This window comes from Lytechinus variegatus, chromosome 2 (assembly GCF_018143015.1).
Source record: "Lytechinus variegatus isolate NC3 chromosome 2, Lvar_3.0, whole genome shotgun sequence".
Taxonomy (NCBI): Eukaryota; Metazoa; Echinodermata; class Echinoidea; order Temnopleuroida; family Toxopneustidae; genus Lytechinus; species Lytechinus variegatus.
This window is the reverse complement of record NC_054741.1, coordinates 83,332,923-83,346,608: the sequence shown is the minus strand read 5'-3', so window position 1 is coordinate 83,346,608 and position 13,686 is coordinate 83,332,923. Positions and strand designations below refer to the sequence as shown.

Below are 13,686 nucleotides of genomic sequence, written 5' to 3'. Positions count from 1 at the left end.
GTAATATTTCTCTTGTAACCTGATAAAATAAAATCAATAATTGGGACAGCATGGTGTAGGATAAATCAATCTAAATCTAATATTTGACGAACTGTCATCAAATCTAATTATTACTGGATTGTGAAGGACAAGCGAGCTCACTGCACTCATTAAAAACCAACAGCCTTGAAAAGTGAGTCTTGAAGATGGATTTATTCAAAGGGAATTATTGATTTTGTTTTTAAACAAATCTCATTCATGGCCAGACAGGATGAGTCCTATACAATGGCAGATTTAGTTGCAATCCTAAACTTCACTGTAATTTCTTTTTGGTACATTTAAGTTGACTATACAAATTACAATGCAAAAATACAGTTTATACGTGATTGAATCCATCATCATATTGGGACAACTTCTGTCTTATCAATCTGATGTAAAGGCCTGGTCACACCGCCCGAGCGTCGTTGGAGCGGTCGTGGAGCGGTAGGGAAAGAGGGTCGAATTTCGCTTTCAAAATTGGGGGAAAAAATCGAAAACATAAAAAAAACAATCGAAATCGAAAATGGTGAACGGTAGTGAGCGGTGATGATTTTTTCTCTCCGCTCCACGACCGCTCCAACAACACTCGGGCGGTGTGACCATGCCTTAAGGTCTCATGTCCTTCTACAGTTTCCTATACTCAACATACACTTCAAATGAAACAGGAGATTTTGCTTTTGGGACATGAAATGAAGAAAAAGGCAAAAGTCCCCTAACAATAAACAATATCATAAAAAATGTACAAAAATATCAGATCCTGAGAGAAAAATTTCATCCAGAATCCAGAATCTACTCCATACTCCAAGGAGTTACTCTTTGGTGTCTCATTCTCAAGTCGGCAATCAAACTGGAAACCATAATGGAAGCCATTATAGAAACCAATGGTGGGTGGACTGCCATTAGCTTATTGCACGCATCTGAAGAAAGTGGTTTATTCACCTCGCCTTTAAATGTCACACCGAGACAGGTGAATGATGCTTCCCTTTAAGGCATGATTAACTTTTCACGCTTTAGCGGAAAAAGGGTTCTATCAGTATCAAGAAGAGTTAACACCTATCTTGTTAGGTTTATTATCAAATAAATGAGATAGCATCCTTTTGTCTGTAAATGTGTTATTGATCATGAATAATATTGCTTTTGTTGCAGCTTGTATCTAAAGAATTTGGTAAATCACAAGAATGTCTCCATGAATATGAGTATTATGTAATAAGATGTTCATATTAACTATTATGGGAAGTGCAAATTGTCATTAAATCCCTGGCTGCAGCCAAACAACAGTCCAGGTGCAAAAAAAACAATCAAAACAATGAATATTCCTACCAGGTACACTCTAAATTCCAAGGATTTAAAATAAATCCAGATCGGCTGTGAATAGTACCAGCCAAATTTTGAATGTATTTTAAATCTCAAAAGATTTAAATTATAATCTTTTATATTTATTGATTTTTAAGTCAACAAGGTTCAAATCTAAATCTAATATTCAGCGGGTCACTATTCACGGCTGATCTGGATTTATTTTAAATCCTTGGAATTTAGAGCGTACACATTTACAATACCTGGGTCAAGTGTAGCAAAATGTGGACAAATTTCTTGCTAAAGGAAATAACATCATGGCTTGTATTGGAACCATGACCCTCAAACTGACAGGTAGAGATAGAACCAATAGACCATAGAGCAATAGATAAAATTTAGTTTGAAAATATCTGAAAAAGTCTCAACATCAGCTACAGTAATGGCCAGTAATATGACAGTATTATTTCCTGGCTTGTTAATGCTGTTATACCTGAGGGTCCTGTAGTGAGGCAGAAGCTGGTTACTATGTATGAAAACTATGCCATTATACATATCAAATATTTTTCATTGGTTTGCACATCAAAAATCATGTCCCTTGAGGACATAGTAGAATTTCAATCTATCTTATAGGCTATAGAAATGTCATTACTTGTCAGACCATCAGCTGGAGCTTTACAGATTGACTCAAAAGCTAATAGAACGTGCCATTTTTCTCCTATAACTAACACATCATATAACAGAATCAAAAGATTCCTTAAAGGCATTGCAGATGAAATAAAAATTTGCAAGAAAAATCCATTCAGTCATTACATCAGGTTCATAATAATGAAACTCTAAAGTGAGAGACAGTGGCAAATAAAAAAGATAAAAGGGGCACAGTCTTTGATCACCCAATAAATCCCTTTAAGGCAGAAATTAGTTCAGAAGAAACCAAGCTCATAGTGAGTCGTCATCGAGGCACGAAGCATGTTGCACCGTGCCAAACAAAATTGCCGCCAAATGGCTGCAATATTACTCGCCTGACTGCTCCAATGCTCCCCATAACATCCCAAGGGAATACTTTTGTGTAAATGGATGCCAGCAAGAAGTCCATAATCACCATAAGACGTGGGCTTTGTTTACCTTCATCAGAAGACCTTTCTTAGAAGAGATTCACTATGATATTAGCTTTGTTCAAAGTTGAAAAGCTAGTAACTTTTAAATGTCAAAACATAACTTCATCTCAGGTCTCAAGGTATTCCAAACAAAATTTACACCGTTAACTAATGTATATCAGCCTGGTTCCTTCAGTCAGGATCTCATACCCTTTTCATAAACCTATCCTCCAATTAGACGCCTAAGAGTAATGCGGATAGTTCAATAAAAATTGCGTTCATAAACTCCGAAAATAAGCCGCATTATTTTTACGAGCGCCCGTCCTGAAAAAGGCGGATGATCGTCATGACAACTGGACACGCCCCCTCCGATGCGGTTGTGTTGGAAAAGGGTGACCTTGTGACCGCACCATGGCAATTATCTGCATTATTTGGAAATGCGTTCATAAACTCAAAATCTTGTCCCGATGCTGCTATTATGCGGATAATAGCAGCATCAGAATAATGCGGATAACTCCAATTTGAGGACCAAATTATGCTGCTATTAGCCGCATAATTGGGTTTATGAAAGGGGTATTAGACAGGAATTTATTTTCTATCTTCAATTGCAAGAACTTGAGGGATTTTTTTGTTTTGTTCTCTAGCAAAATCATATTTAAACAAGTGTGTCACTGGAGTGAGCACATAATATGCCCACCTGTAACACAGAAAATGAAATTGGTTAACCAAGAAAAGTGGAAGGTGGCGACTAGACCTTTTGACCTCAAAATCAATAGGGTTCTTGGGATCCATGCTAGTATCATACACGTCAAATATTATGAGCCTAGGTTAAGTTAAACTGAAGTTATAATGTTTACAAGGAAAAGTGGACAGATGGACGGACAGAAGAATGGACAGACAGACACAGAGCGTGAAACCAAAATACGTCCCGTCCTTCCGGCAGGTGTATAAAATGCAAACAAATAAACCTACACATAAATGTGCAAACTTGGAGGAATGTTTCTCTCCATGCTGTGCATCTGCAGAATGAACCTTTTAAAACACAATGTAATTTTTACTTCTGAAGTCAAATGATACTGCTCCAAGATTTGTGTTCATATTTGAAAAGCACCAGCCAACCAGTACTTCAAAACAAGTGAATTGTAGTCTCTCCAACAGTGAATCACAAGTCTATCATATGATCTACGTGTATCAACGGTCAATGCCCCCTCATTTGTACTACCCCAGTGGCCTATAACTTGACAACACAACGTTCAGGGGCAATCAAAGAAGATGATCTAATAAAACTCGATCGTAACCTATGGCTGAAATGAATATGAAAAGCACTGCATGTGCACCAGCATACTTGATCTTGTCTTGCCACATATATGGAATAAAGAAGCACAAACCAACAATATATTACAGTTGGCAAAAGAAGATTTTAGAGGGATAAGACTAATGCATGGGTGAAAGGTTTATACGATACTCATAATATTAATACATCGCAAAAAACATCTGTACATGCTTTACAGATCTATATATCAAAACCTCGTCAATGGATCCCTAATGTTAGCATAGAATTTGTTATCTAACTAAGATCTGAACATGGTGGATGTTTTGTCTTGACATGAAGTGGCATATTCCTCACTTAACATTGGGATGTCAAATAACCATTTCAAAACACTGAGAATCTTATTTTCAAAACTTGGCAGTATCAAATCCTATCAATACTTATTTACTCATTCATTATGTATATTCTATAGAATCTATAGATATATTCATGAATTTACTTTATTAATGTCTGACATTGAATAACTCGGATGCATCATACAGAAGGGCCTCCTCTAAATCCTTCACAACATTCCAGACGACCTCGACCATAGATTTCTATTACATGAAGCCAAAATACTTTGATAATCACCTAATCCAAACTATCTGATCACTTCCAAATACAGTTGGAATACCCAAGGAAGACTTGTTGGCATGCCAGGTGATAAATCCTGGCTCAATGTTTGGCCAAACTACACACTGACCTTCAGGAGTTTAATTTAGACAGGCAAATAACAACAGCCGATTTCATTCAATTGGAGCCAAGAATCTCTAACAAAATATGAGGAAACTGTGAATGGCATGTGTCCTTTGATCCCCATACCTATTGTACACTTTAATTTTCATATTTTAGAAATTCCCCATAACTATATTGATATTTTTTTTACTGAATATCCTATTTCAATATGCAATAAACCAATTCAAGAATAAGATACATCATAATTCAAAGGTATTATTCACAAAATCAACACTCAAAATTAATATTTATAGCAAAAGAGCGGAGCAAAGAATGAGGTACTAATGCCTTCCGAACCTGGCAAAAATGATGGTAGGAACTTTTGCATCGCTTAAAACCTCATAGAAACCATGAATCTGATTGGCTGTTGAGGTTTGTTACCATGGTGATGTCTTACCTAGTTGATTACCCAAGTATCAGGGTTTATGCAAGTCAAGACCTCGTTTCGCTAACATGATGGCAAATTGGCAGTACGGCACCACGACGGATGAATCGAGAAAGCTGAAGAGGTTTTTGACGGAAGTCACATCTAAAACATCTCAAGAATTCAAGCCAGCAATATTAGCTGCTATAGGCCTCCTTAGAGTTTAATCTATAGCCCTCTATTTGACCTTGAGTTTAGAGCTAATGAGGATCGCCTTTGGTAATGACCTTGCCATGTGTCAGGCATTGCTCTCCTTATTAGCAAAAGGCATATTCGGACCGACTCTATCTCTTGAATACCAAATTAATAAGAACTTGTTCAAGCCTCAAAATACCTGATAATTATTTTCTGCATTGATGGTAACCTGAAGCAGACCCTTTCAAGGTATTAGTTCTCCAAGTTACAAGCATGTGCAGTATGGTCTAATCATAACCAGGTGTATGTTTCAAAATCACAGCAACCAAACAGCACCTGCATCCAACTCCTTGCTAGGCTGAGAAAGTTCTAATAATTTTAATTAGAACTTAACTACTCAGCATTTTTTTTTCTATAAGTCATTGATTTCACACTGGAAAAATACCTGGTACTTTTTACCTGTGTACATGTAGATCAGTAGTAGTAAATTTCCTGATTAGAAAATGTTGAATATTCTTGAACTTTGAGTCGGTCTGAATGCACCTAATGAACCAAAGGGGTATAAATTGGCCATGTTGCTTTATCATCATGCTTTCTGTAAATGCAGCTGTATACTGAAGCAAAGAGGCAATGTGTGACATTTTACCCCCTACCAACATTCACTGTGACAGTTATAAGTTCATTAACACATTGTTCAAAGGATTCAAATATTTGGCCAAATGCTGAAGGATGCTACCTAATAATTAGATTGACAATACCAAGCAAACTTTGTAGAAATAACTGATTGTTTCTCATTGTATCAATAGTAATAATAATGCATCCAACTAAATGAAAATAGACTGGAGATAGCACCTTCACTGTTGCATCCTCAATACAGAATAGAACATACACTCTTTCACACTAAGAAAATCCCCTACGATTGAGTCATTTAAGAAGTCCCTTAAAACTTTTTTGTTCTAACAACTGCCTTCATTTTATTGTAATTCTGATTTATTTTGTTTGTATGAATTTGATAAACTGAAACTGTGGGCGCTTTGGGCCATGTTGGAAAAGCGTGATATAAAGATTTAGTATTATTAATAGCTCCTTTTAAATTTTCTGTCTGGAGACTTTTGCAATTGTGTAGCATTAAAGGTAAAAGACAGTGGTTGCAGCAATCAATTATTTCATGAGAAAGACTTTAAAATCAAGGTGAACTGCCACAATAATGTCACAGATCTAGATTGAAATAAACTGATTTTTGTGAAATCATGAAATTTTAGCTGAAAACCAACGATTCTGATGATCACCGAAACAAAAAGACATATGTGGGAGAGTGAATTACTATTTCTTGGAAATATGCCTGACATTTTTAAGGAATTCCTTGCTTATTTTGCTCATTTCTCAGCAATTACACATTTTTGCAAGAGTCATTTGGCACATATTTTCACAAGTACTTGGATGGCCATTTTATTGAATTCTGTTTGAACTCATTTTGAACTCATTTTGAGATCGTTACAACTGGCACTTTTTTTCAGCTGAAGTTTGTCTGACCAAGAAACCTGGGGCTGATTGCACGAAAGGGTCTTTCCAAGGACCGTCTTTCGTGCCGCCCATCTTTTATGATGCGCCATGTGAAAAGCATTTTAAATAAATCATCTGCAAACATATTTCATTCATCCGTTAAAATAAACAAAATATTTGTTTATAAAATGATGTTATATATCATGAAATTGTATAAAATTTGATTAAAAAGCAACCTAACAAATCTTATTCTTTATCAGAAATTTCAAAACACCCCGCTTATAGCGTATCATAAAAGATGGGCGACACGAAAGACGGTCCTTGGAAAGACCCTTTCGTGCAATCGGCCCCTGAACACTTGGTAAGAGTGATACATACGAGATGAAACCTGTTCTATCTAGAGAGATATTCTGAGAGCCAAGGGTACTCCATGTTGGCCTCTTCCAAGAACCGGTTCCTCTTCAAAGGATATCCTGCTATTCAATATATTCTCATATGACTGAATGTGATACCATCCTATGTCAAAGAGAATGACAATGGGTGAATGTCATTGTCAATGTCAAATAGAGTGGAGAGAGTGGCGCTAGTAACATTTAAATAGCACATTGTTTCTATGAAAACAGTATTAAGAGTATTAAGAGTACTAAAGAGTAAGTAAGTATAAGATATAGATTAAGATTTTTTTCTCAATTTTTGCATCATCCTGATGTATCTGTCATTAAGTCTCTCTCCTTTTCATTCTTCTCTCCTCCTTATTCTTCTTTCCTCCTCCTCCTTTTCCTCCATCATTTTCTTCTTCTGCCTTGAACACCTTCCTTTAAATCTCTCTCTCTCTACCTCTTTTGTCTCTATGTGATAAATAAATAATGAAGAAACCTAGGATATTAAAATCAAATATCAATACCTCAAGATGAGAAAAGCAATGAATCTGGGGATTTACAAAAATAGATGGATGAATGTGTAGAGTAATGGATCATATAGAGAATTCAAACCCGGTAAGGAAGACAGCTTATACATCTATTATTCTACATTTTGTCAAATCCAGCACAAAAACAAGAATCTTTGAAGTTGATGTTTGCCGACAGCAACTGGCCCAGATAAAGTGGATAGGAGCCTGTAATAATTCATGTGGCCTGTCCATACCAATACATCTAACCTCATTTCATATTATTAAAAAAAACAAGACTTATATATATGCCGCTATCTATCTATGCATTTGATTATTCAGGAAAAGAGAAATTTTGATTTCCCCTTCTATTTTGTCTCCTTAATGAACCAACAATTCAGATTTTAGTAACAATTAGGTGGGCTTTTTTTTTTGGGGGGGCAGAGCAGAGCTTATTAGTAAAAAAATATTTCAGTGATCTATGTCAGGTTGTTAGTCAGTCAAGTCTTTTTTCAAAAAAAGTATTTAAAAGCATCACAGAATATGAGAAGGAAAAAAATTAACACAGAAGTTCATACATGTACCTCATCCTCAGCCTCGGCGTTACTACTTTTTAGTAAGAAGCGACTTAACATGATGTTTGTCTCTAAGAATTCCCTACAGGTCAGTGGTCTTGTTATTACTTCCTCTTGTAAAATTAGATAATGATTTGAGGATACCATTGGGCTAATGATACATGACATCTATAGGAGAGATGAACATGGATGAAAGCCAAGCTATAGGGAAAACAACCTTGTCATTGCCAACATAACATATCCTACATAACAGTGTACACCAATGCATGATATGAAAATACATAGGTGTATCAGAATTCTTTTTTTCAGATTTATCTATATGATTTGGATTGCTTCATTTGCATCTGGCAAACAGAAAATATTGAGGAATAATTTAAACACTTTTTACTTTCACCTTATATAAACATTCTATATAATAAGTTTTTCAAATTGTTTTGCTTCACATAGAGACATTTAGTAGACTTTCAGATGTGAATGAATCGAAGTAAAAAGTAAAAATTGATTTACAAATGCCCAGAAACAAATATTCAGTGATTTTCACTGCAAACTGTTAAAAGCTACCGAAATCCTTGCATCTGATTGGCTCATAAATTAAAGTGTATCACTGACAAGATTGTTCATGAAACATTCACCAGAACTCAATATCACACCAGATGTCAGTGAGAAGGATGTGATACCTAATATGAGCATGTAGGATGAAGTAACTATGGCAACAAATGATTGATGAGGCTTTGTCTGGTCGGTTTGCTCCGCATCGGGAGATGAAATATAAGAAAATCATGAGTTCAATTTTTCTAGCATGTTGAATTATCTGAAACATGTTTTTTATATTATATTTAAAACAACAGATCCAGAGTAAATGTTGTTATATAGAAATATCCACTGGATGTACATGGCTGGGTGAGTGTATTTTTCTCCTTAAACCAATTCAATAGTATAATTTTTAAGATTGAGCAATGTTTAATACATCGTCAGCAAAGTTACTGCACTTATTGACTATCGTGTAAACACAAAATTGATCCATTCTGCCATACCTACATTAGTGAACACACTTAAACACAAAATCCTCTTACTGATAAATGTTTGAGTGCTGTGGTTGAATGAAAATGATCGCAAGACAGATCCACACATGTCCTGACATTAATCCTATTTTGCAATGGGTCCAATAATTCCTTATTCTTTTTTTATCAGATCCTTAGTTTCCGTCCTTCCCCTTCATTCAAAAGCCCTGTAGCAGTGAAATGGAAGAAATCCATTCCATTACTGTGACTCTCTTTTCTCTAACCTGATATCTCTTACAAGGAAATTCACAAAGGTACAAGGAAATTCATTCACTTCATGAAATCACAGGGGATGACAACAGAGACCCCTATCTGGAGGAGGGAGTAGTTTCCTTGGTTTTAAGACGATACGGTCACGTTTAAGCATCTTTATCTTCCTCAAGATCTCTTCATCAAACTCCTCAAGCCTACCTTCCTGTCTGCCATTCTCTGTTTATAACCAGAAGAAGCTTGAGGTTTCATTATTAGACGTCAATGGTACTCTGCTCAAAAATCCTGTTTCCGATTTCCATTTTCCATTTCCCATTGCCAAAATCAAACAATCCTACGTGCTGGAGGATTAGCAAGAGCTATATGCACATTATTCTATCAAAAGGCAGTCCATGATCATAAACAATTCCAAGCATAATGCCAGTTACACTGGTCAAACCTACACAGTTACACTGGTCAAACCTACACAGTTACACTGGTCAAACCTACACAGTTACACTGGTCAAACCTACACAGTTACAATGGTCAAACCTACACAGTTACACTGGTCAAACCTACACAGTTACACTGGTCAAACCTACACAGTTACACTGGTCAAACCTACACAGTTACACTGGTCAAACCTACACAGTTACACTGGTCAAACCTACAGTTACACTGGTCAAACCTACTTCAAACTCGATTTCTAGTGACATACCATCGGTCAGCTTTTGGTCAGTTTTGCTAGTGTGACTGCAGCCTAAGGGCTTTAAAGGTCAAGTCCACCTCAGAAAAATGTTGATTTGAATCAATAGAGAAAAATCAGACAAGCACAATGCTGAAAATTTCATCAAAATCGGATGTAAAATAAGAAAGTTATGACATTTCAAAGTTTCGCTTATTTTTAACAAAATAGTTATATGAACGAGCCAGTTACATCCAAATGAGTCGATGATGTCACTCACTCACTATTTCTTTTGTTTTTTATTGTTTGAATTAAACAATACTTCCATTTTTTACGAATTTGACGATTAGGACCTCCTTGCTTGAAGCACAAAATGTTAAAATAATGGAATTCCACGTGTTCAGGGAGGAATGAAACTTCATTTCACATGACAATGAAGAGAAAATCAAAATATTTCATAATAAAATACACAAGAAATAGTGAGTGAGTGATGTCATTACTTCCCTAATTTGCATACCGAACGAGATGTGCATATAACTGTTTTGTGAAAAGAAGCAAAACTTTAAAATGTCATAACTTTCTTGTTATACATCCTATTTTGATGAAATTTTCAGTGTTATGCTTATTGAATTTTTCTCTTTTTATTCAAATCAAGTTTTTGTTGGGGTCGACTTGTCCTTTAATATTCAAATTCCACCTGTATATACGGAAATGATTATGTGATCTTCAATGAGCATTAGCGAAAGATGTCATGTAAGATTGCTAGTTGGGATCATAGTAATTACCTGATATACTGGGTAGGCTGTTTCCATACAAGCTAATATTCAAGATTCAATTTTCCATAACCCAACCCCATCCCAAACACCCTCCCCAACACCTTTCTATCTCACTCTTTTTCTCTTACCACCCTTCCATTCCTTATTTTATCCATCTCTTTTTTTCGAAGTTTCCTACCAAATCTTGTCTTGATCTGACCCATGGTTAGAGGATGAATTCCATGGAAGTCAATGGACCATTCCTTACCTCTTTCACATTCAGCACGTAACACCATGGACTTATTCCGGTGCATTTTAACACCTAGATTTTCATACCACCAGCATCAAATACTGTATTTCAGTGTAAAATTTCCTCCAGTTTTTAGCTCCGTACAATTAAGTTTGAAAGTTTGTACTTAATTAAAAGGTGCAAGACAATTTTGCATTTATTTCCCCATTTTTTTATGATTTTACATAGCGCCATGAGCATCATGCCTGAAGGATGTGTGCACTTTAAAAGAATCCACCATCATTATTATTATTGTTGTTGTTGTTATTATTATTATCACTGCATTATAATATCAGTATTATAGCCCCATTCAGCAGTATCATACACCCAACCCCACAGTATCACAACCCCACCCCCACAGTATCATAGCCTCACATTGCAGTATCCTACATAAATGAGGACTGTTTTCTCAATTTAATACCGATTTCATTTTTCATACACTCCAAAAACAAAAAGGGCTTTGTGTTTTTCAGAATTTTTGAAAATAATTACTTTGGCCATTTTAATGAGTGATGTACCTCTTTTCATCCTTTTAATTTATTAGAGTGCGACATCAAGATCTGAAGAATCTTACCTTCATCGCGTATGTATCACCATCCTCTTTCCTCTGAACTTTAAGAACCTGGCCATAAGCTCCTTTGTTTATCTGATGAAGAATCTGAAATGATAGAAATCAAAGAAACATTGAGATGAGTAAAGTGCTTTACAGGGTTGCAATACAATCTGGTAAGGGAGGATTTCCCTTCTGGGAGGATGGACCTTGTAGTGGATATTAAGTGAATGAAATACTTTAAGGGTGGGAGAGTGTAAAAGAAATGTGGAAGGAAGAAAGAGAAAGGAAGAAGGGGAGGTATGGCAACCAAAGGTTATCGGAATACAAATATTGGATGGGAAAAACAGAGGTAGAGTGACTTAGGGAGGGGTGGGAGAGTGAGCAGGAGGGGAGACGTGAGAGAGAGATGAGAGAGAGATGAAGAGAGAGATGAGATATGGAAGGAAAATAGTAATTAGAATACAGAAATATGAGGGGAAATAATACAAAAGGGGGAGATAGACAGTGAAAGAGATAAACAAAGAGATGAATGGAATGGAAGAGGAGGAAAGAGAGATGGAGAAAGACAGAGACAAATAAACAAGCAGACAGAGACATACATTAGATAGAGATGAGATATGAAGACAGAGTTTCAATCTAAACCGAAATGAACACATGGTTCAAAGAAAATCATCGGCAGTCTAATGATAAGCAAAACAAGAGACTTTCGAAGGTAATTCAAGAATATTAACAAGATGATTGATTGTTTACATTATTCATTCATTCATGGACAATATATAACAAAAAGGAAATAATGGCACATTTGATGTGATGGCTAGCAGCAAATAATAAGGTTTTTAAATGATTATTACCCCTTACATAAAGAAGTTTAGTGAGTGTTGTATAATTCATCAGCATCAAGGCAAGTCTCATAAATCAAAATCTGTTCATATCTAACTGAGACAGGAAGTGAAAATCACATCATCCCAAAGGTATCATCTCATACTAAAGACCACAATGGTCTCCCAGAAACATCAAATCAATGGTTATATCTCATTGTGGCTCTTAATACACAAAGACTGATATTGATGATTTATCATCGTTCTTCATTTAATCCCATTTTCCATTCTGTTCTATTTAATACCACACAGCAAAAAACTGTGGTGTTAACAGGTGTACATAGAGGAACACACCAGTTATTTTACACCGGTGTTAAATTGGTGGTGTTAGTTTTACACATATAGGTGTTATTACAACACCTATGGTTGTTACATTTACACTCTTTGGTGTAGTGTTCAATCTCTATAGGGTGTTATTTTAACACCTCAGGGTGTGGTCCTCTATTAACACCAATTGGTGTCAGTTTCAACACCACAGTATCTACAGTGCAATGACATACATAAACCAAATATTCATGGTCTTGGGAGGTTTGGGAACTACGGTCCCGTCAGTGAGGCAAAATGCAACCATTTTTCTTTGGGGCTGCGTTTGAGGAAAATAGTTGCATTCTGGTGTTACTACAGGAACCATAATTCCAATCACTTCCTCTGGTGGCTGTACATATTTCTTCACTATGACTTGCCCCAGGCGAGATTAATATCATATTTGTTTTAGAATTTCCTTTAAAATACTTTGAAATTGACAAAAGTAAGCAGTGTCATGTTTTCAAAGAATAATTTTTTAGAGCATAAACATACCATCATAGTTTTTTTCTAAGACTTAATTGTTTTATAGCTTTCCACTTAAAAATTACAAAACCACATATACTTGTGGTTTAACCCACACAGGATAGTGTAACCTCAGTCTTCCCTCATCCATTTCAAGATCTAATTTAAGCTAATAACATTCAATATAAATGCATGTGAAACACATAATCAAGTTGTTATTCTTTGTTACCAGACAGTACACTGTTTTACGCTGCTGCAGAATGTCTGATTCATGATAAATTTACCAACCTTGAAAATCTATTTACCATAAGATAGGTCATTACCATATCACTAAATTATGTTGCTATGTCAGTAATTACATGTAAATCATCTCTGCCTCTGACAAACTTGAAACCCCAGGCTAAGGACCAAACAACAAAATGCCATGTAGCATATAGTTCCACACAAAAACTGAATCACTCTTTAAAACATGGCAATAATTAGAATGGATTTATCAAAAATATCTCCAAGGTTTTAATCATTTTGGAACTGTGGAG

General features: G+C 35.7%; 1 protein-coding gene across 1 annotated transcript in view; it reads right to left on the bottom strand.

Moving 5' to 3' along the window:
• Positions 1 to 11,605, bottom strand: part of LOC121409298 (ribosomal protein S6 kinase-related protein-like) — a 45,795-nt gene extending 34,190 nt beyond the window's left edge. The window contains exon 1 of the mRNA XM_041601215.1: positions 11,526 to 11,605. Within this exon, the coding sequence (XP_041457149.1) occupies positions 11,526 to 11,531 (6 nt within the window). The 5' untranslated portion in view covers positions 11,532 to 11,605. The remainder of the gene's footprint in view (positions 1 to 11,525) is intronic.
• Between the last annotated feature and the right edge of the window lie 2,081 nt (positions 11,606 to 13,686).